At 33.3% G+C, this 24,397-nt stretch overlaps 1 protein-coding gene across 1 annotated transcript in view; it reads left to right on the forward strand.

Annotated features, from left to right (window-relative positions):
• LOC106462611 (cytoplasmic tRNA 2-thiolation protein 2-like) overlaps positions 1 to 24,397 on the forward strand; it is a 49,314-nt gene that overhangs the window by 17,881 nt on the left and 7,036 nt on the right. Inside the window, exons 9-13 of the mRNA XM_022389931.1 lie at positions 1,024 to 1,063; positions 1,483 to 1,806; positions 3,747 to 3,896; positions 8,217 to 8,308; positions 16,261 to 16,327. Of these exons, the coding sequence (XP_022245639.1) occupies positions 1,024 to 1,063; positions 1,483 to 1,806; positions 3,747 to 3,896; positions 8,217 to 8,308; positions 16,261 to 16,327 (673 nt within the window). The remainder of the gene's footprint in view (positions 1 to 1,023; positions 1,064 to 1,482; positions 1,807 to 3,746; positions 3,897 to 8,216; positions 8,309 to 16,260; positions 16,328 to 24,397) is intronic.

Below are 24,397 nucleotides of genomic sequence, written 5' to 3' on the forward strand. Positions count from 1 at the left end.
GTTAGTTCGTTAGTTGTTACTTTACTTTACGTTACTACTATACGTTACTACGTCGTTACTATAATTTATACTACTCTACGTTCTGTAGTGTGTGTGTTGTGTGTGTGTTATATATATAATATATATATATATATATATATATATATATATATATTGCTCACGTTCTGCTCGCCCTGGCCACATTATCATATTTCTCCTCTATTGATTCTTTGACACTGTTCTCCACCTTGTAATACTGAGGATGTGGAACCTTGTCTGTACAGTTGGGGTGAGTCTTTCTACTGTGTCTTCCGGGGCTTTTCAATTTTGGTTAGGTCGTCAATGCTGCCTGTTTCACAGCACTTCACTTCTTCACTGGCAAAGGGCACACCTGTTCCAGAAGTGGTGCAGTCCCCTTCTAGTGTGCTTTCATACAATTACTACACACACTTGTTAGATTCTCTGGGGAATCTATTAAAATATTCTTTCTGTTACACCCTCCATCTACTCAGTGTGGGATTCTAGCTTCATATGTGAGAAGAGGTGTGTATTGTATCAGAAGTTTTCATCTTCCTACCCTGAAAATTGATTTCCTATAGATACTTACCTCTTTTCACATACTTCCTGCCCTTCCTCCCTATTTCCCTATTTTATGATATACCTAATCTTGATAGTTAGATACACAGAATGTAATACAGAGGGAACCAGCTGCTCAGGGAGTGTATGTTGTGCTCCTGTTGGTGGAGGGTTGTTGAATGCACTATGCATGCTAAAAGGAACTGAGGGATGTAAAAAGGCTAGTATATTAGGCAAGAATTAAGATTTTTAATGTGTTGGAGGGCATTTCAAGATCGAGAGGAGTTTTATATGTGAGAGGAGGTAAGTATCTATCAGAAATCTATTTCTAGTGCAGGAAAATCATAACTTTCAATATTTTTGGTTTCATGTTGAAAACAAATGCTAATTAGGACTGAGCAAGCATTTAAAAAATTTTTTTTCTTTCATTTGTGTATTTACTTGTTAATACATGATTGCTATTTGTAGATATGTTTTTCTTACAGAATGTTTTCTCCATGCTGTCCTTGTAATTCAAAACAAATTGGATTAACTTGACCTTCTCATGCTTTCATAGTGTCATTGACGTATCTGAAATTAAGAAAAGCTGCAAATCACCAATGGTTACAGACTTTTCAGACACCCTGCAGTTTGTCTTATACATATTCTAGATAAAAAAAAATATGCCCATGCTAATCCAGAACAAAAAAATGTGGCACTTATATTAAATCTTTCTGAGAAAAAAACTATGTATGATGATTCATAGGTTTTATGTAAAGTCTATTGCTCCTATATAATTGAGAAATGAATAAAAATATGTCTAGAGCCAGATTATCTTTATACTAATTTTAAACCTTTAACACTAAAAATGTCAAGGAAAGTGATATATATATATATATATATGTGTATAGAATATGTACTAAAAACCATTTTTAACCTTATTTGAAGGATAGTAATATGGCAGTAAAGGAAACCAGCATGAAATCTGATAAAGTTGAACAGGGCAAGTTTGTTGAAACCACAAAGCAGACAAATAATTATGAATGGAGAGAGAAGCATGGTGTGTCTTTAGGAAGTGATTCAGATGACTGCATATTAGAGCGTCCTTTGGGAGAGCGTATTAAATTGAATAAAATACACACCAAAAGTAATCAAGATGTTACTTCAGAAAATATTACTGGAAACATATGTCATAGACAGAGTGAAATAGAGGGAAATGAACAATTTCAAGCAGATCTGAAAATCCTAGAAGGAAGGTTGTCTCAGAAAAAAGTAAACATGCTTTTATTATTAGTTCTGCATTTTGTTGTTACTTAGCAAGATGGCAACATACTTTTTTTAATATTTGGTTGCTCCTAGAAAATGTGGAATACATAAGTTAACAAAGTTTGTCTTCTGTAAGTATAAGAATACAAGAACTTATAATAAAATCTTGACAGTAGGTGATTTCTTCTTACTTTTTCACCGTAGAGATGGCATTTATAGCTAGGAATAATTATGTATTTAAATACAATGTGAAATATGCTTATAACGATTAAACTTGTCGCAGTTTTTGTATTCTACAAAGTTTAAATTAAATATGTGTTATATGAAGAGGAATTATGAAAAGAAAAATAGTTTTCTGGTGCATGTTTTGGATTGTCTTTATTTCTTGCACACCTATTAAATGTTAGTTGCCTTTAAATCTTGGTCTTGTATATTTCCTTGTCACCTCTGTGTTTTTTGTTTTTTTTCTGTTAGTGTATATTTATGTTTACATGAATCATAGCAGAAACAGCTCTTCGGCTATTGTCCAAATTATATCTAGTGATGTAAAACACTTACCTGTTAATTTTTAGTAATTAGATAAGCTTATGTAATGAAGAGTATGTGGTAGTTAGTATTATTTATTATAAGCTATCCTGTAGATAAGCAACTGTAGTGTAAGTCTGCAGATAGTGAATAAAGCATTAGTTGTACTAGTAAAGAAACAGTGCATGGTATGTGTTTTAATTCTAAGTAGTATTGTATCTGATCAACTAGGTCTGTGGTTTATAATTAGTGAAGTCTGTAATGTGTGATTTAATTAGGTAATGCTGCACATTATACCTGAATATGAACAGTGTTTGTACAGAATAGTGAGCTAATCTAGATAAGTCCTATATATAGTACAGTGTATATTTATACCTATTTAAAAAGTAGCACTTTAAAATAAAAAAGCATTCTACCTAGAAGATCTATGGTGTTTTGAAGATTGAATTATTTTTTGATCATCTCTTCCACAACATATTATTAAAGACCAAGTTTTCTGCCATCAGTAATTGCTTTGTAGAGTATTAAGCTTTGCTTCCTGGACTGCATATTTTACAAAATAACTAATAAACTTTCTGCTTTCTTTCTTTCTTTCTTTTTGCTAAGTCTTGTGAATTACTTAAATTTTCAAATTGTTTCAAATTTGTGATCAACATGTTTCTCAAAAGGTTTCACTAAATATTATGAAGGGTTTTCTTTTAGAATTTAATCTAAAATGCATTACTAAATATCAAAAACCATTTCCCCCTTTATCATCTTTCAGACAAAATTATAAATGTATATTGGGTGTTCCTCCTTTCAACATCTGTTCCACAGATTCTGTACTATTTACTCTGCTATTTCTTCTCTTAGCATCTGTTCCACAATATTTTTCAAATGTTGTATTGTTTTTCCTTAAGTCCATTATAAAACATTTTGCTAAATATTCTCTTTCTTCCTTTATTATCTGTTTTACGAAATATTGCTAAATACCTATCTTTTCCTCACCTTCAGCGTGTGTTCTGAAAACTATTTTTAAACATCATACCATATTTAAAATCACGATATTTGTAGAGTGCTTGTAAATTATCAGTCTTCATCCTTTTAGTATTTCCTTTAGAAAGTATTAATAAAGATGAAATTATTTTAATTCTTTTTTTTGTACAGATTACAGAACAACATATCTAATTTTATAATGTATTCATTATAAATGTTTGAATATATATTCTGTATTTTGCTGATCATCTGCTCTATGGTCAAATTGTTATTCCATACAGTGTAAATATTTGAAGATGCATACCAAATTTTGCAGATGATTTGCTCTATGGTCAAATTATTTTATTCATTATAAATATTTAAACATTTATTGTAAATTTTGCTGATCATTTACTTTATGGAAAATTGTTGTTTTTTTTATAAAATCAAAATTGTTTTTCAATCAGGATCTGCTGCATAAGGTATCTCTGAAAGCCTTACCAGATGGTGGAGCCAAAATAAAAAACCAAATTGACGAGCTTGAAAAACAGATATCTGGTTTGAGGTTGGGAGTGGACTCAGCTAGTAAGAACATGTTTTTCATTGATGATACAAAAGTTGACTACCTCCAAAAATACAAAATCTGCAAGAAAAGCATTATGTTTAAAACATATTAACTCTTCTGACATGGGGTCGGTCGATTTGACTGAGTCACGTGACCTTCTGTACTCGTTTAAAGTTTATATAAATTTAATACTTATAACTCTCTCTATATATGGGTATATCTTCACGAAATTTGGCAGTCTTTCAGTTAATTTTACAAGTCTTTCACATACAAAAAGTCATATTTCTTAGAGAAGTACTTTTGATAAAATAAAATAAAGTTTTGTCCATAAATGTATTGAGTATTTGTTTTGAATAGTCCGTGTGTAAAGTAATTTTAAATGTTAAAATTAAAAATACTTTTTGTCATCTCAAAAAGCTCAAATTTCCTTTGTGTAATCCCTAAAACCTCCTAAATGCATTTCAAACGTTTTTTTTTTCTCTAAATCCTTATAGTTTATATGTTATTTTCTCTACCCTAATCTCAAAACTGGATCGGTCAATTCGACCAATCTCGTAACCACCAAAAAACAAATCAAAACAAACCTAAATTAACCTTCTTTCTTTTCATTTGTTTATTGTAAGTAGCTCTAAGTTTGTAGCATTATACATCTGTTTATAATTAAATTTTATTGTTTTATTGCTCTTTATATTGCCCATTGAACAGTGTCTAACTGCTATCCGCACCATTATAAGTTGTGAATCACTCTGGAAACGTGCAGCTCACGTTACGCTATCGAATTACATTACCCATGAGCTGCTCGCATATGTGCTTTGTGAACAATTTTAATTATATTATTTTTATTACTTGTTTTACCTATTTTAGTCTTAAATAACTTTAAAATATCCATACTTTTAATTTTAGTTACTATTATAATAATAAATAAAGAATAAATATGAAAATCAAGAAATAAAGTAATTACCCAATCTTGTTTTTTCTTGCCCTCGAATGTTGAGGAGAGTAAGCCTGATTTTTTATATTAATTATAGTAAAGCACTTAACAATTTTTATTTAATTAAATAATGACCAAAGAATATAGACTGATAACATGCAAAAAGTAGACAAATTCACTTACGTCTCAAAATTTTCCTGGCTTTCTAACCATGCTACAAGAGCCATTACAAATCCATCCAAGCTAGTCGTTAACTTTTCCACGGGAACGATGTTGCTACTCTGAGTGAAATTGACGATTACCTGTTCAGAACATAACATTATACAATACATCATTTGATAGATGAAAACCTTGACTTTCTATTGGTTATAGGTAATATGAAATGTAAGAGAGAACTCAACGAATTGTGAAAGGGAGGGTATGGCAGGAGGGGTCTGATTTTCTATTTGATAGCTCTGTAACAAAACAAAATTGAAGGCCATAAAAATTATGGTTTGTTTGAGCAATAACAACTCTATACTTTATAGAGAGTATTTTACGTTTAATTTCATACATTTTTGAGGGGTGATGGATAAAATAGGGATGATGACACGCTTAGACAAAATGTGTCAAGTGGGTCACACTAGTGGAAATTCATGATTTGTTTTATATATTTCCTTGTAGAATTAGGAACTTAAAACTTGTATACTATTAAAATATGGATTATTAGCTAAGATTGTATGCTATTCTAATTGGTATAACATAAACAAAAAGTAGTTTAATAAAAATTTGAATATAAAAACACTAAAATCTTGTGTCATGCACAGTAAAAGGTACCCAGGGAGACAGGATTAATGAAAAGCTAATAATATTTAATAATGAGAGACAGATACCAGAAAGAAAAACTGATTATAAATGACTGTGGAATTTTTTTTCTGCTGTTATAATAAGGAGAAAGGTCATTATAATTGAGCATTAGAAAATATGATTAGGGAATGATTAAAAATTATACTTATCATTTTTTTTGAAGATCCCAGTCAGTCAGAAACCCACCCAAAAATTACAGTTTTTTTCACCAGAAAATTTCAGAATAATTTTTTGTGTGTAAAAATATCATAAAAACTGGGTAACACTACCATGTGTAAAAAAAATTCAGCTGTTTCAAAATCAGTTTTCCATTTTTGCACAGTGCAAATATGACTGATGTTACAAGAAGGCCAGAACTGTGTGAAGAACATAAATACAAAAATAAAGGAAGCTGCAAAAGCGGTGAAATGTGCTTACATTGTGATCCTTCAGCTATATGTACAGCAAAACATTGCCATGTTATCCCCCAAAGTAGACATGGAGTAATGCAAAAGATCCAAAATCCAGTAAAAAAGAGAAGAAAGAGGCAGAGCAAGATGTTCTTATGGAAACATGTTCTGAAGAGAGTGTTTCATTACAAAATTTGGATATTGAGATTGAAGATGTATTAGAAGAAAACTAGGAACATGTTTATTCTCACTAATTGAAATTGATTAATAATGTCATTGGAACTAAAATAACTAATATTTGCTAAAATCAAAGCATTTCGAATCTTCCATTTGATTTTCTGGGAAATCGAGAGGTAGCCGATTGTTTTCGTCTATTTCTCCTGGACCAGAGAGGATTTTTAAATTCTGAAAGTTACTCTTACCTTTTTAGACCATTCTGCAACTATTGTGCACTTTCCCATTAATTGTTTAATACGTTTTTTAAAAAGTGCACACGGCAGCCCAAAGGGTGGGTTTCTAGCTGACTAGGATCTTCACTTATCAGATATCCCATCTAGGGCACATGTTTCAGGCAGTATCCCTATTTGAAAAAGTGCTGTGATAACAGCTTGGAATAGTCAGTAATGTGCAGTAAAAATACCTAAGTTGAAAATGAACTCAATTTATGTGTTTTTTACAATTTTCAGCTAGTGCCTCTTTGCTCTAATAACAAAAAGTGTCTCACAAATATGGAGGACATTGACTAATTGATAATGTCCTGATGGCTTGGGTGCTTGACTCACAATCTGAGAGTCAGGATTGAAGCCATTCACCAAACATTCTTACCCTTTCAGCCATGGAGGTGTTATAATTTGACATACAGTCCCACTATTTGTTGGGAAAGAGTAGCCCAAGAGTTGGCAGTGAGTGGTGTTGACTAGCTGCCTTCCACTCTATTCTGTCACTTCAGAATTATAAATGGCTAACACAGATAGCTCTTGATTAGCTTTGGCCAAAAACTAAATAAACAATCAAACCAATTGATGATATATTCACCCAAAATTATATGAAAAAATAAAATATTAGTAACTGTTTTTATGCTCATGAAACAGAACTTAAGCTTATAATTTTATTGAGTTACGTTTTTTTTAATATTATAATTGATCAATGCAATTTCTTAAAACAAAATATTAATAAAACTGTTATAATTAAATTTTTTCTGGTTTGGGTATTTTTATTTTCTCTACGTGTATTTATAAATTGATTTATGTTTCACTAAAATATGCATTGATTTTTGTTGTTGTTGTGGAGGGTAAATTAACATTGAGTGCGTATTTTTAGGAAAATTGTCAGCCCAATTCTTATTAGTATAAAAAGTTTATATGTTGAGCACTAAGTGATAATCCCAGAGGTTGTGCTGGCATGCTCTTGACTCTGTGTGGATGCCAACTGCCTTACAAGGGGAAGAGAGAAGTTCATTTATTGATGTTGCCAACAGCCTTGTGGCTGTATGGTGTGTTACTGGTTCCCCCATCCTTTACTTTTCCTAGCTACAAATATGGTACTTTGTTTTCCAGCAGTCTCATCTCCCTGAATGTCAGTGAAGGCCATTCATTATTACTGTTTTGCTTTACTAGTGCAGATATCCTACCAGTAGAATTGTGCCAGATTTGAAAAGGGGGGCTTCTCCTATGAGCTTGTTAATTTCCCCATTCAACTTTACCTCAGCATGACCTTTCTACTATTTCTGAATTTTATGCATTATAGCCTGCAAGTCAATCACAAATATTGTGTGTACTACTAGCTTGATTAGTACTATTTTTAACTTTCTGTAAGATATCAGTTTTATATTCTAAAAATTACAAACTGAAGAATTTTATCTGGTGTTTGGTTTGTCTGGTGAATATGTTTAATTGGAAATTTTCTTTTTTTGGACAGAAAATGCCAAAACTTGTAAAAATGATTTCTTAGATATTCAATAACATCTATTGTTTATGAGCGATCCTTGAAGTAATTATTTTTAATATAAAATAGAATTTGGTGGGATTTTAAGATTTTAAATCTACAAAATGAACTAATCAAAAATCTACTTCAAAATTACATCTATAATATTAAATTTTACAAGTGCTATGTACCTTATATAAAAAAATGAGTAATAAAAAACTTAGAACATGTTTGAGCAGTGCATCAGTTTTATTCTAAAATTTAAGAATTTTTTCTTCAGTAGAAAGAAAACCAAGCAAGTATTCAACGCCTAACAGAAAACTTTGTTGTTGCTTTACAAACTGATTTTCCAGCAACTGTATCAACGATTTTCAGGTATATACCTTTAATCACAAATTTAAAAATATATAAGATATTGTTAAATTAGTATTGACTTCTGATGAAAGCAAACTACCTACATAGGCCATAGCTAATGGTGAATCTGGTAATGACTGTAGTTAATTAGATATATTGTTCTTACATTTTTATAGGTAAACATTAGAATGCATTGTTTTCTCTGTTGATATTTCACATAACTTGATACATTTCAGTTAATTATTTAAAGTAATTAACAGAGTCACTGAAATCTTCACTTTACAATTTGAGATATAAGTTTTATTTCATTTAAATGAGTCCCTGTAATTGGCAGGGTTTAAAATTTAGGGTGATTAGTCAGTATAAGTGTAAAATTGTATTGTTCTTGCCAAAATGAGTAAAAAACTATTCACTGCCTTTTTTCGTGTTGAATAAGTGATGTTTGTTGAAGATGAATTTGTTTTCTGCTACACATCATGTTGAATAGTGATGTACTTGACATCATCTGAATGTAGAGGCAATGATCTGCATATGTGCATTACCATAAGTCATTTTGAAAATGTTGTATTCCATTGAAATTGACACGATGCACACAGTCAAGGAATAGTTTGGAGGTAAACCTATAAAAGTTACAAAACAAACATCGTCTGTTATTATGTGATGAACACATTGCAATGATCATAGAATTTTTGAATAATGACAAGTGGAAGTTATAGTCAGTGAGCATGGTAGTACTTGCATTAGTTCTAACCCTAATAAATCAATATGAAAATAATCAATACAGCAAGAGGATCAGAAAAGTTGCTTAAACAGTCAACATAATATATGTTATTAATTCCTTCACATTATAATGTATTCTTGGTCTTAAGTAACTTTTCAGATTGAAAACCATTCAAAAAGATGTCACAACAATTTACAGAAAACCAGTAATTGGTTACAAACCCTAAAGTTAATTTAGGTTGTGGTGACTATTCCTTTTAAACTAATAATTCTGTAAGTATAGTAGCATTAAAGTAAAAACAAATGATCAATGAACCAAATAACAGAATTAAGTGAAATTTTATTTATTTTCTTCTAAAATGGTCTCCTTGAATGCCCCATATAATGGACCTAAATTACTTGAGTGTTAGAGGCAACTGGTAATTTAACAATAGTAGTACATTTTGGACATGCTAAAGAAGTAAACTGTTGCATATCTTAATAGACATATGCACATCTTTTAATATGATTTCCAATACTGAAAGAGTAAACCTGCTGTATGAAAATTTGCTTACTTTAAGCCTATTATTTTTCAGTATAATAAAAACAACAGACATGATAGGTCTAAGGATGTGCCAGATTTTTTCCTTAATTCTAATTAAGTGTACACCTATGTTCCAAACACAACTGGTTCCTCGTTCGGTCTGTAGTAAGCTTAAGGTCTTACAGCTCCAAAATCCAGGGTTCAGTCCACGAAATAGACAGAGCACAGATTGTGTAGCTTTGAGCTGTAATCAAGCAGGTAAACACAACTGTATTTACTGTGTATCTTTAACTACTATTTAAGTTTTATATGTAGTGTAATGAATTTGTTATTATATATTTATTTTAATATCAACATCGTTTAGATTAAGTTTATATTTAAAAACGTGCATAGCTTATAGTGTTAAATATGTATTGCAAAACTCCCACCTATTCTCCAAAGTTGTAGAATATTCTCAAGAGTAAGAATCGACAATATATGTATGTAGGTAAACACTTAAATGTAGCATCAGTATTTTTACGTAAAACTGAAATGTCTAGAAAGCTTCCACACGCCTATAAATATAACCAACGTGACATGCCTAAAAAGAGTATATATTATTGGTTTGCTATAGTTGGTGTACTGTAAACTTCGGAAGCTATAACTGTGATTGTTATAATGCTTATCAATTGGAAAACTTTAGATATTTGACCAGGAGCACTTACAAAGTTCGAACATTACAAATCATTTAACTTCAGTGGATTCTCCTCGGACATTAGTATTTTTATGAAAGCATTATATAACTTCATTGTGGAAAACTCTGCATGTGTAGCTGGTGAATAATGAAGAACAAAGCTAGCTAGCTCCCTGTTAAGTGAATTATATCTACATCAATTCACAATTAACTCGCTCATTGTGAACCCTCAGTAACATATTAAAGAAGTTCCAGACTAGAAAGAAGACTTTATATTTCCTGTAAGTTTGTAAAATTTTAGTATATAAATCATCGTTAGTAATAACTAATTGTAATAACTGTTATTGTAAATTGTATTGTTGTTTGTATATTAAAACATATTTGTGTTAAAAAAGAAAACTGTGTGTATCAATCTTGTTGCAAATATCATAAATTGAAGATATATTGGCATATATTTAAATACTAAATCCAAAGTACAATTTAAGTACTAAATCTAAATTACAAGTTAACTCAATTTCAGACTATTTGAAATTCTAATATGCAACAATAGCAAGTTTATATTTATGGTAAATTATTCATTATTGAAGGTTTTTTCCTTTGTACTGTTAAATGGGAAATGATACCCAAGTTTCTGTCCAAAGTATAGAGTGCTTAAGTAGTCTTGCACAGAAAAAAAAGTTATGGTTTCATTATCTGATTCTTGTATATAACCAGAAATTTTAATCTTCCACAACAAAACAAAAAATTATTTCAAGCTTTGCTGTTTCTCACAAGGCATGGTTATGACTTATCTGATATTAAAGAGCCTGTAGTTATCATAAAATTCCAATATGGTATATTACCTCCACTTCGCATGTATAGCTATTCTAATTCAGTGCTGCACTCTATATGCAAATAAAATTTTGCATGCCACAAGTCTTAAACTCAACGTGGTTCAACTACATCTCTCATGTAAATCACCATGTGGCGACCCTTCACCAATAGAAGTGTGACACAACCTTCTGACGCATGTGACTCCCTCTATTTGATTTTACCAAACTATCACTTCTTGTTAGACAGTGACTGAGTACAAATGTTTTTCAGTTGTGCTATTTTTACATGTTTCTCTTTTTTTTGTGAAGTACTGATTTATTTGCTACAGCTAGTTTCTTCTGTAGTAGTTTGCTACAATAACTTACCTTTGTTTAATGGGTTTTTCCTCATTTTCAATTTCTTCATGGCTTAAGATGAATTCCAAATTTTGTTTTTACAGCTTCTGATATTATTACCACTACTTCAAGTGACATTACTGGCTTCAGGTCTGGGGGTTTAGACTGAGGATTTTTTGGCTATTATTTGTTGGGAGATTGATCATTATGTGAGGCATCCTTTTTCTCCTGACAATATTCAAGTTTCTCATGCATTCTCCTAACCTATTCATAATGAAGAGGGTTTTGACAGTCTTTTTCCTTCTCCTCTTAACCAAGCCGTGCCTTCCAATGCTTTCTCAGGAGTGTTCCATTTTCATATGATAATGTTCCTTGCTTTTTACATGACACCCATCATTAGAGTTCCTCGTTTTCCTGCCTTTCCCTGACATCAGAGTTCATGCTGAGCATTTTGTTTCTCAGTTGAGGGCTGGTGTTAGCCTTGTCCTCCATGGACTTCTGATCATTATGCTTTGGCTGATCAACCCTTTCTCGACTCCCAGCAGTTGGAGTCACTTTTGTCAATGTGGGGGAGGCTGTCCCTGATAATCTTATCCATTCCTCCCATGTCCATTTTCCCACCTTTTTCTTACCCTTAAAGCTCTCCTACAGTATTTATCCAACATACACCTCCTTTCTGAGGCTCTCCACCGATCCTCCCTGCAAGGTTTTTGGAAAATACACTTTCCCTCCGTACACCCTCTTGGTTACTATTGTCCTCTTTGATCCTATCCTTACACGTGTGGATTCCTTGCTGTTGGGACCTTCTTGGGAAGAATGCTGTCTCTTCACAGGTTCATCTACCTTCTTATCTTCATGACTTCCGGATGGTTCCTTTTCTCCATTGGTTTGTTTTTGGAGATTTTCCAGAGTCCTTGGAATCACTTTTGACTCTGCAAGTCCACTTTTGACCCTTTAGTCTTTAGTTAATTGTTTGTCTCATTTTGATACCATGACCTCTCCCATTACTGTTTCTCGTCCTTTACCATTTCCTACCACTAGGGGTTCGAAATTTCGCCAAGTGTCTTGATGTTGGGTTCATTGTCACCAGTGATTATCAGGTGGTTTCTGGTCTGGTGGGGTCACATTTGGACAATTTTGTTCCCATCTGGTGGTTATTCACTGTTAATTCTTAGGTGATCCAAGTTTTGTCAGAAGGATTTTTCTTTTCCCCTCCACCTTTGTTTCCTGTACCAATTTTCTTCCCATTAACTCAGGATACAGCTACCTGTCTGCATCTATACAAGGTTGTGCAGACCCTTCTGTCTGCCAATCTTCTCCAGGTTTTTTGTCCTGTGATCCATCTGTCCTGCCTCAATCAATTTCTGGATCTTCCCAATTTTCCATGGAATTCTTTATCATACTCAGGTTTTTTTTGTTTTTTTTTCCAGAACTATGAATGACCAAAGTAGATGTCTCTAATGCCTATCATTAGTTTGTCCACTACAGGGTTGCATATCAGTTTTGTGCCTGGACTTTTGGGCTTGCTTCAGCATCATATGTATTTTACTGGGTGGTCACTGCTTTTACCCGACTTCTTCATGCTCTTGAATTGAGTTTACAAGACTACATGGACGACTGTCTCCTGTTAGTTCATTCCGAAAGGGAGTCTTCTCAACACACACATCTGCTGCTTTGGTTCATTTTCTTACACTGGTACAGTATCAATACGTCATGCTCCATTTTGACTATCACTATGGGGAAACCCATTCCTCTTCCCTCTGTGGTCGAACTTTGGACCTACTTTATTGGGCCCACATTCTGCATATAAATCTCCTTACATATCATGTTCCAACCAAGTTTATCTGACAGAGTGGTTTCTCAACTATCAGGTTTTTCAGGTGGCTATGTAATCAGTGGGGTACTCCACATCTGTATGCTTTTTCCACTTTACTGCAACACCAAGTTACCTCTTTTTTTTGGTCTCTGGTTCCTCAGGCTCTGACATTGGATTTTCTCAGTCAGTACTGGACCAGCCAGTTCCACTTATGTTCCTTCTAAATTAGTTGACCTCGTCATTGTGTGGTTCTTCCAGATTGATCTTTCCTTCTTGACACTTTAGCAGCTTATGAGGGTCATTCTTCCTTCTTGCTGTTTTGTCTTCCACCATTTCCTACTTTTATTCCTGGTCTGCTCCAGATAGACTTCTATGTCCAGTATGTACTCTTTGTTGTTCCATTGCCCTCATGGCTTCCTTTAGTGATTCCTGTTTCCACCTTTTCCTTTTCTGGTACTGTTCATCTGTATGTGATTTTTCTCATTCTCCCATAACAATCTCGGATTGTCCACTGCTTCAATTTGTGTATCTTTCCCTGTCTCTCTTCCCGAATTCTTAACTTTTTTTTTTCCTGGAGTTTTGCCTCTGTTGTTCATTAGAGGAAATTCTTTAGTCAGGCATGTGTCCTACCCTCATACATTCATCTCCTACTGTTTTCATTGGGTAGTTGTTTCTTCCTTGCCACCTGTTGCCATCCTTCAAACTTCAGTGCAGCTGTGACTAGGTAAATTATCTTTTCTATATATATTTTTCCCTCCAGGGACATGTCCCATTTTGGACTTGGATCCCACTCAGTGGCAATCATTGCCTGTCCAGGTATGCTTCCAATCTTCACTGTACAGCCAAGATGTAAACCCATGGCCAATAATGCACACTATTGAGATGGGGTGTTCCACTAGATTGCTAATAAGTTGTTCCTCCCAATATATTTGCTTCATTAGTATCACTGTTCTGGACCATACTAGCCCATGGACTTAAATAGGTAAAGCAGAAGGGGATAGTTGCCCATCCCTGCTGTCCCTCTGACTGAATATATCAGGGGCAGTCTGCTTTTTGGTATAGGGTTTTCAAGCACCTGTTGCACTGTATCCATTGTTGGCATTCCTCTGGATTGTCCACCATGTTTTATCCCTCTTTGTTCTTCTAGTGGAGTCCTTGCCAATTTCCATTGCCAAGCTACTGGGGTGGTGGACCATAGAAATAACCTCCTGAATGTGAGTAGGGCAGAGGTGTTCTGCTGGTGTAGATAACTTGCAATCCTCTAATCATGTGCTTCACCTCTCTGTGGTGGGTCCTGGAGGTTGATGTTGTGCCCAGCTTCTGTGCGGTCCTATCTGGAGGATGATGTTGTTTAAGGTGAAGGTTCTCCCTCTAGCACTCCACCTCAGAGTTTTTTCCCATGCTTGAGGCTGCTGTTGCACTGAGGACTACCAATCTGATTGGATTTGGTTTGTTGTGAACCATCACATTGGCACATCCCTTCATACCATCATTTGAATATATGGGTTGTTGTGGATTTTAACACGTTTTCCCTTTAGTAGTTTGGTTTGATATGTATATAATTTTGTTCTATTCAACTTGAGGTGAAGATGAGTAAAAATCATGTTTACAACCAATAATAAATGTCACTATAACTGTTTTAGTTGTTTGTGTTATTTTCTTAACATGCAACTTTAAATTAAAAGTGCTAAATTGTTGTTGTTTTTCCTGTCATAACAAGTTCCACAGAACATGGTGCCAAACAGTACATAAATATTACATAATTATGATCTGGTCTCAAACAAAAGAATTGGATAGGCAAGGAAATTATAAAATGTAGACGAAAATGAACAAGGTAAAACAGTTGCCAGATTTAAAATAAGTTTATTGACAAATATGAATAGCATTTTGGGTAACAACATTTTATCAAGTTTCTACTAAATACTTTCATCAATAACTTATTTTTATTTGTTGAGTGTGTTTACCTAGTCTGTTTTCTCATACATATTAAATAGTCATAGAAAAGTAAAAGCTATATACCAAATATAAAAATTAGTAACATATCACAGAAATGTAGCTTAAGGTTGTTTAGTGTGTATTGGAAAGAACAAGTATATTTAATATTTTTTTTTATTGAATGTTATACACAAGCTGTATAATATTAACCTTTTTTTTTATTTGACTAATGAAAATCCCTATCTCACTGAAAATGAAATCTGTCATAAAACTGAGTTTTAGCACTAATTAGTATTATAAAAGTATATATTTCTAACACTAATCAGTGTCATAAAAGTCTGTATATATTTCTCAGTTGTTAGATGTTTTCTTGTATATATATATTTCTGAAAAATAACAAGGAAGTGATCTCTGGATAATAACGTGTCATCAGTTAATATTATTAGGTCTAGCATATTAAAAAGTAAATCACTGAGTGTATAAGCCATTAGCTTTATAGAGAGCTGTTCTGTAAGTTATTTCTCTAAATCTGCCTAGCTCAAGTTGACAATACATTTAACACAGGAAACAAGGTTGATTAGAATCATGGCTGAGTATTAAGGTATCATGAAAAGAAATATAATTTTCTACTTTTAATCTAATATTTGTTGTTATTTTTACTAAGCCTTTTTAATTAAGATTTGATGCAGGGCATTTGTAAAGATATTCAGAAACTTTTGCCACATATAACTGTTTATCTTGTAAATAAGGTGCTAAGCTTTCTGATGCTCAAGTTTTCATTTTGAAATAATACATTAATTTATATGAAACATTAGTTAAAACTTTCATTTTCAAAATACATACAAACAAGTGGTTGAGTGGTTTAACTTTTGTTTTATCCTAATTTTAAGAAATGAATGGAATTTGTACAACTCATTGACCCAGTGGATGAGCTTTCAAATTGTATTTACATGATGTTAATAGGAGCTAGTACATATATAATTTATAAAACTAATGATTAAGAAAATAATGGTTGGTTGGATATTTTACAAAGCAATTGTATTTTAAAGATAATTAGAAATGTTATAGAAGTTATGGAGTAGCCAGTCAGTTTTGTGCATTTTTAATTGGGTCAAAATTCCATATTCAAATAACATATATTTTTCTTTTAATATCTAGAACAGGAAGTAAGCTGCAATCAGCAGTAAAGAAAGGTTCTTGTGAAGACATCTGTATATTCTGCAAGGTTAGTTCATGCATACAAGTTATTATAACCAATATTGTAAATTGTTTTCCTTTGTACTTTCATAGATATCTAGGCCCCAAGCATAGCCTAGTGGTTAGTATGTATGAACATTGAACCCAAAAGCTCATGGTTTTCATTCCATTAGCCAAAAAATACACTCCTCACTTTGGGGCTGTAGGTATGTTATAAGAAGAGTAGCAGCCTGGAGAAGGAACTATGATGATGTATGAATGTATTTGTTGATATTTAAAAATGCTAGTTAGGCCTCTCTCTCAACCCCCACAGTGGTTCGGCAGTAAGTCTAAATGCTTATAAAACTAAAAATCTGGTTTCAGTATCCATGGTGGGCACAGCACAGATAGCCAACTGTATAGCTTTGTGCTTAACAATAAGCAAACAAAACTTTTTTTATTAGTTGTACAGTAAACCTAAGGTGCTGAATCCGCAGCCCATGTTGTAGCAGTTTCATTCACAAAATAATGTTTAAATTAGACTGAGAAACTTCATTGAGATGCCAAAATCATTGATATTACTATTGATTTTGTAGTTGAGCAGTATATTCCATAAAATGGAAGATATAGCTGGTGTGAATGACCAAATATTGTGTCAATTAAATACAGTCAATACTGTAATAAAATATGGAACCTAGTGAACTCAAACTTCCTATTCATTTCTCTGCAGTTTTTTAAATGATAAGTAATACATTGAACAGAACATAATTTGTTTTTATATTTAAATGGTAAAAATATTAATTGTAGTAATGTTAAAATATAAGAAGGAAATTAAGCTGTTATCAGATTACAATAGCAGTATCTTCAATGTTCAGTCTTACGTTACCTTTAATATCAATTATATAAATGTTACTGTTGCTGTAGTATATTTTAACTGTCTTTATAGATAATGTATTACATATAAATAAGTGCTAATTTTGCATTGATTGCTTTGATAATTTCTTTTACATACATAGCTCTAAATATTTCAGTGCCTCAGAGGGTAACACACCGTATCTACACTGGTTTTGTTTTAGATCTAAATTAGCATTGATTAGTATGCTTTTACCCAAGTTACTTTATGATGCATGTTTTTGAAAGTAATACAAGACACAATGTAGTGAAGCACAGCAACTTGTACAGAAAATGTATATGTAAAGTGCATAGGAATAAGGTGAAAACTTATGTTTATTTTAACATTATATCAAAAATTTTAAATGTCAGTTGTCAGAATATTTAACTTTTTTTTTCAAAGACACCGGAAGTTTGACAACATGTTGGATTTCTGCAATCTTCTTCACATCCAAATAACAAAGTAATTGCCAAGTGACAGATTTGACCAAAAATCTATGAGGAAATGCTTTCTGATTGAAAAGTTACATATTCATGGTAACAGAAAACAATAGTTCATCAAGAAATTATAACAGGCATGTCAGGTTTAGTATGTAATCTTACCAGGGTTGTGAAAAGCATGGTTATTTGTAAAGAAGAAATGGGTGATGTTTTTGAGCTTATCTCTTTTTTTATTTAAATTTTCTGATATTCTACTTTGTTTACAAAGTACAGGGTGTCCCAAAATTATCTTTTGTATTTTAAAATTTCATAAATAAATTTCTAAAGTAATACAACCATGCAGTTTTGAACATCTTGTAGCCCAACTCAAACAGTTTTTATTGACATGTCAGTAAACTTTTACATGTGCATCATTAGTGGGTCTCAGCATGTCTAACCAACATTCTACTTCAGTCCACAGTTACAGTGGAGATAACATCTGTTATCCTGGTCTATAACTCCACGATGTTTGATATAGGAGTGCGATACATAATGTCCTTAATATACCCCCAAAGAGAGAAGTCTAGTGGAGTGATATCTGGTGAACATGGAGGCCATGGAATTGGCCCATCCCAAACAATCCATCACCTTTGAAATGTCTGAACGAGGAAGTGTCTGACTAACAAACTCTAGTAAATGTCTGACCAACAAACTCCAGTAAATGTCTGATCTAGGAAGTGTCTGACCAACAAACTAGTAAATGTCTGATCAACAAACTCCAGTAAATATCTGATTTAGGAAGCATCTGACCAACCAACTCCAGTAAGTGTTGGATCTAGGAAGCATCTGACCAACAAACTCCAGTAAATGTCCGATCTAGGAAGTGTCTGACCAACAAACTCCAGTAAATGTCTGATCTAGGAAGTGTCTGACCAACAAACTAGTAAATGTCTGATCAACAAACTCCAGTGAAGTGGAGCACCATCCTGTTAAAATATTATCTATGATTGTATTTCTTCCAGTTGTGTGACCACAAATTGTTTCAGCATGTCAAGGTACATGTCCCAGTAACAGTGCTCTCAGCAAAAAATATAGGACTAATAATCGTGTCACACTTGAGACCGCACCACACATTCAACTTTGTACTATCACGCACAATTTCAATAATGTAATGGGGTTTTCAGAGCCCCAAATGCAGACATTATGGTGAATCACTTTACCTGTGGTAAGAAATGTAGCCTCGTCACTTAACAGTTAAACACAAGTTAAAAACGTGTTGTCTTCATCTAAGGAAGTTCACTGCAAATATCTTGTGCTGTGGTCTATCATCTGTTTGCAGTGCCTGTACCAACTGATGTTTGTAGGCATGCAGATGAATGACACAGAGCAGAGATATTTTTGGGATGCTTGTGAAGTGATATTCATGGGCTATGCTGAAATGATTTGTTTACTTGTTTGATATGTTCATCACTGGCTGAGAGCCTTCCATCTCCCAGTAGCTGTAACACACTGCTTGTCTCCAAGAGCTTCTTCATCCACTCCCACATAGTTGGCTTCGATGATGATTCTTTCCTGTATTTGCATTTGTAATTATCCTGCACTACAGTCACTAACTTGGTCTCTGCAAGCCAAATGATGCATTGAGCCTTTTCTTGCACTGTTTACATCTTACAGGGTAACACTACTCACTGAAGTTAAAAAAAACATGATAATAAAAACTGTTTGAGTTGTGTTACAAGATGTTGAAAACTGCCTGGTTTTATTTCTTTAGTTATTTAATTATTAAGAACCCCGGTCATGAAAAACCGACCACTATAGGTGTTGCACCAAATTTTCAAATATTATGTCCCAGAAGGCACTGATTGGTAGAAATAAACTACTTGACTCTACTATTCAGAATCTTTTTCAGATTTGAAATCCATGAAGTATGAAAAAAGATACAGCTGTATGTAAATTTTGCTGTTAATGAGGACTAAGTTATTCTGTTTGCATATCTAAATCAATAAGTGAGGCAGAAGATACAGCAATTTCTTCCTGCAAATATGAACATTCAGCTTCATCCACTTCGTCTTTGGGATATTTACTATCACTATCAATCAATACTTTCATTTTAGCTGGAGTTAAAGAAAAGAATGCCTTTATATTGGAAACGGTGACACGAAATCTATCTTGCCAATATCCTAGAAGAACTGAATTCATCAGAATCTAATGAGCTTTATTGGTGGACACTTACTGACTTTTTGTTTCTTTTTCCCATTTCGTATAACTCAATTAACTTTTCCACACACTCCCTGGGCATTTCATCTTTTGTATTCCCTGGGTAGCTTGCCCACCCTTCTGACAATGCTTCTGGACAAAGTGTAGATGATTACAGTGGACCAGAGACAGTGATTGGCTAATAGCCAGTGATTTAGCAGTAATCCTAACTTGATCTTGTTCATTCAACTCAGAATTTGCACGTTGATAAGGTGTAAATAATGGTGCCTTGGGGATGTAAATGACAACCTTGTTTCAATATTCAGTTCATTGGCTCCACACTCATTAAGCTTGCACACTACAACAACTTCTGCCTTGGATATATTGGATGAGCAAATCATTTTAGCAGCATTAACTTCCCATTGAACCTCATGTGCTTTGGTTCCCAGTTTTTGCTTTAAACTTTTTCACTGACATTGACCATTCAACAGATTGGCATCAAGTACTTTTCCAGTAGTGCCTGCGATCCCATCTCTAGCAAAGGTCTTTCTCAAGGATGAAAATTTCACTTTTCCCATTGAGTGCTTTTGAACACCTATAAGCTGTTTTTGTTGGTCTGGTAGACTATTGAAATCATCAGCGAGCATCCTTTTGCATGTACATCATTTGACTGTATTTGCCAAAATGCTTTGAGCAACCACAGAAATGTTTCTGCACCCAACAAGTGATAGCTTGCACAGGCCTTTAGAAATGGGTTCCGTCGTATATTTCTCATTAGTCTGTAGTTTGTCGATAAAATACATCTTCAAATCAAATGGATCAGTTGGATATAAAAGTTGGAATAACTTATCGGTTATTTATATGCATATTTGAACAGTCTTCTGTCTTTGTCTGACACTTTGCAATGCATTAGCATTCCAAAGCTGTGAGATTGGTAATACACAAAGCATTGAATATAGCAGTACTGGTTTTAGAAGCTTCAGCATTTCCATCTTCTCCAGAATCAATATCATACACCTTGCTTTCTTCTAATCTAATTTGATTTTGACCTCTCAGGGCATGTGTCCTTCTCATTACTCTTCTTTCAGCATCATTCAAGCATGAATCCAAAGGTAAGCAGCATCTATAAACACCACAGGCGAAGCAGTCTCCTTTCTTTCTATGTTTATGTTCCTGGCAAGGCATTTTACAGATTTCATTTATGAGTATATTTTTTCAATCAGAAGAAGCTTTTTTAGATTATATTAGTGGATTACGTTGATATAGTTTTGCTCCTCCAATCCATGTTTTTCATCTCTGACATTTTTTTTCCCTAAATTTGGGTTGGTTTTTCGTGACCAGAGGTCTTAAAATTTTAAAATAGGAATGATAATTTTGGGCCACCCTGTATTACATGGACAATAAACATAATACAGAAGTATGCAAGTACATTTATCTCATTATATAACAGTCAGTTAATACAGCTTTATAGTAAAGAGGATGATATTGGTGTTTGATTTCTGATACTGTACTGCATCATTCCAAAAATTTCTGAAATACTAGGGGAGGGCATGCCAAATGACGTGTTGGGAACAGAGACAAGCCAGTAGAAAGGGTGGAAATTTCTGGGTAGGAGGAAGTATTAGAAAAAAACAAAAGGTCTCTAACTGCCTGACTTAAGAAGAAAAATGTTGAAGATGGGCTGGGCTTTAAGTTTAGTGTATAAACAATAGCCCTCGTGCACCATGTAAGAGGGAATTAGATGATTCCATAAGCACCCTCATCACCAAAGCTAAATGTCATTTTAATACTTTCCCATCATGCCATTTTTCATGTGCTATGTTAAATGGTGTTTAGCAATAGGTTGAAGTCAGTATAGCTATCATGAATTAGGGGTAGGGTGATTGTCTGAATTCCAGATATGCAACTCCAACGATCAACTGTACCTTTTTTTTTTTTAACTCTTAGTGTTTACTGGTTTTTTTCAGGTCGTAAGTATCCACTTGATTTACCCTGGATATAACTTGACTAACGAAAGTCATTAATGTAATTTATGGTGTTTTCATTGTCATGTTTTCACAACACAAAAATGAAGAAATTCTCATCAACCTACTTAATAAGTTTTACAAAGTGGAATTACTTTAAAAAGTTTGTAAGACTTTACAATTTTTGAAATATTTAGAAAGACTTTTATTATCATAGTTATTACTTTCACCACTGAAGATGTGTGTTTGTCAGCTAGATTTTTCAAAATCTGCTGAATGGATTTGAATAAAAGTTGGTATACATTTGGATTATGACTCAACTTAGAAGTGATTGGTTTTTTGAGGGTCAAGGTCACAGGAAGATCATGGAAATGTAAAAAAAATCAAATCCTATCTGTTAACATTGGGACTGATTTTCACACTATTTTTGCTCTATAACTCAATCAAAAATGATTGGATTTTGATGAAACTTGGTGGACATATTTAGAATATTACTCTCCATTGTCAAAAATGGTCTGTGTCCATTGATAATGATGGACGTACAGACACATTTTCATATTTTTGGTGAGCTGAGTATGATCAACACTATGTGGTGGAGGTGTGTGCTACACTGAGTGCCCCTCTAGTTTGTGCTGTTGTCTTCCTTAACTTGTGCTCCTAAGTAGTAATATGGCTAGTTCTGGAACTTGTACATGTGAAGTTATAAATACAAGCATACAAGTAGTGCAGTTGTCAATGGAACTGTAACCGATCTTATAGGAATGTGAATAATACAGTTTATGTCTCAAAGGAAATATACGTTTGAGAGCTTGATATCTCATCTTGTACACTGGAACACATGGTTAGCAAACCTATATTAAATCAGGTTGTGTGTTTGTAAATTTGTTTGTCTGTGAAATCTTTGCATAGTTTTGAACTAGCAGAATCAAACTTGGTAGGTGGACTCAAAATGGTCCAGGAGTTGTCCTTATATATATAAGGCTTGGGGGTGAGAATTAAAATGCATCTGGAAAGTCAACCAGGCATGACGAGTGTCTAGGAGTAAGTTTTCAGAATTATTGAACCCAAATCTTTCATTAGATTCTGTGCGCTTAATCTCCAATAGATCCCAGGGATGCTATGTTTGAAACTGTCTTCATAACCTCTAGCTCACAAGCTGAAACTAAACTTGGCAAACATGATCAGGTACCACAGGTGGATGTTCTAATGGTGTATGTTTTGTGGTACATACTGCTTTGGGGTAGCTAACAGTAATTGTTGATAATGAAAGAGCTTGATCGGTAAATTGGAGCATCTATGAATCATTAGGTGATCCTTTGAATCTCATATCAGAGTGTGTATAGTTTTTGCTAGTCATTGTAAAAAGTGAAAGAATAAAAAACTTTCAATTTTATGCAAATTGTAATATCTGAATAAATGGACATTTATATAGAAGCATATTTGTGGAAATGCAGAAGCTGATGTAACTAGTGGACAATATTAATCAGTTGTTTTTTCTTTTCAAATTTTCTAGCACAGAATAGCAAACTGTATATATTTTGTAAATAAGTGATGTATCTACAGATGAATAAACTGTTCATTTTGTTTATATTCTACAATCCAACATTTTATTTTTAAACCATTATCAAGGGCTACAGTTGCTGGTGAAGCTTGGCTATATCTAAGACAAGATGTGTTTAGGTGGGAAACTTGGTACATGATCATTTTTATTATTAGTCTCTTTTTGAGTAACTTCCCGCTGTGGTTCAGCCATAAGTCTCAAGGCTTAAAATGCTAAATACCAGACTTCAATACCCTTGGCAGGTACAGCATAGATAGCCCATTGTTAGCTTTGTGCTTAATAATAAAACAAACAAACAGTCTTTGAGTAATGGTTAACTTTCAACATAAATGTATTTTACTGTAAATAAAAAGTATTGCATTATTACACTAAAAAGTACATATATAAGCATACTCAGAACTGCAAAGATGGATCTGGTTTCTTATCTAGTTACTGCCAGTAAGTTCACTTTGAGGCCTTTCATATGTTCTTTAAATATTTGCCATCTATTTACAGCTCTAGCCACTAAAATGTGCATGGTATTCAATGCTGAACAATGATACTAAATCCACAAGTGATGACTTTAGCTCATCACCAACAGTGTAAGGTTTAGACGTGTGATATCATGAAACCTTGTTGCTCTGTTTGACAAATGTCGGGTGTGAAATGTAGAGTCACCCGAAAATGCCTGGCATCAGATTCCTTTTTTTTTTTTCTGCTCAAAAATTTTGTTTTGAAATATGGATTTAAAAAATCCATGTTACTGACACCTGTTGGGTATCTTATCAATTCTACATTCTTTCATCCTTTAAAAATCATTGCTTTAATACAGATGTGTTGATAATACTTGTAAATCCTGTTATTGGTGGTTTTTTTTAAATCTGAACAATTGGCATCAAAGTATCAAATTCACAGTTGAAGAACACAAAGACTTGTTTCCTCCTTTTGAATTTGGAGACTAAAAATGTTGACTCTTTTTCAGCTTGTTTTTTTTTTTTTTAGTATCACAAACTTTATTTTTCTCTTGTTTTAATGTTTTAACATTTATTGTGGCTTCAGTCTGCTGGTGAAGAAAAAGAAATTAATTTTTCCTTACAATTAGTTTTCC

This window comes from Limulus polyphemus, unplaced genomic scaffold (assembly GCF_000517525.1).
Source record: "Limulus polyphemus unplaced genomic scaffold, Limulus_polyphemus-2.1.2 Scaffold1207, whole genome shotgun sequence".
Classification (NCBI taxonomy): Eukaryota; Metazoa; Arthropoda; class Merostomata; order Xiphosura; family Limulidae; genus Limulus; species Limulus polyphemus.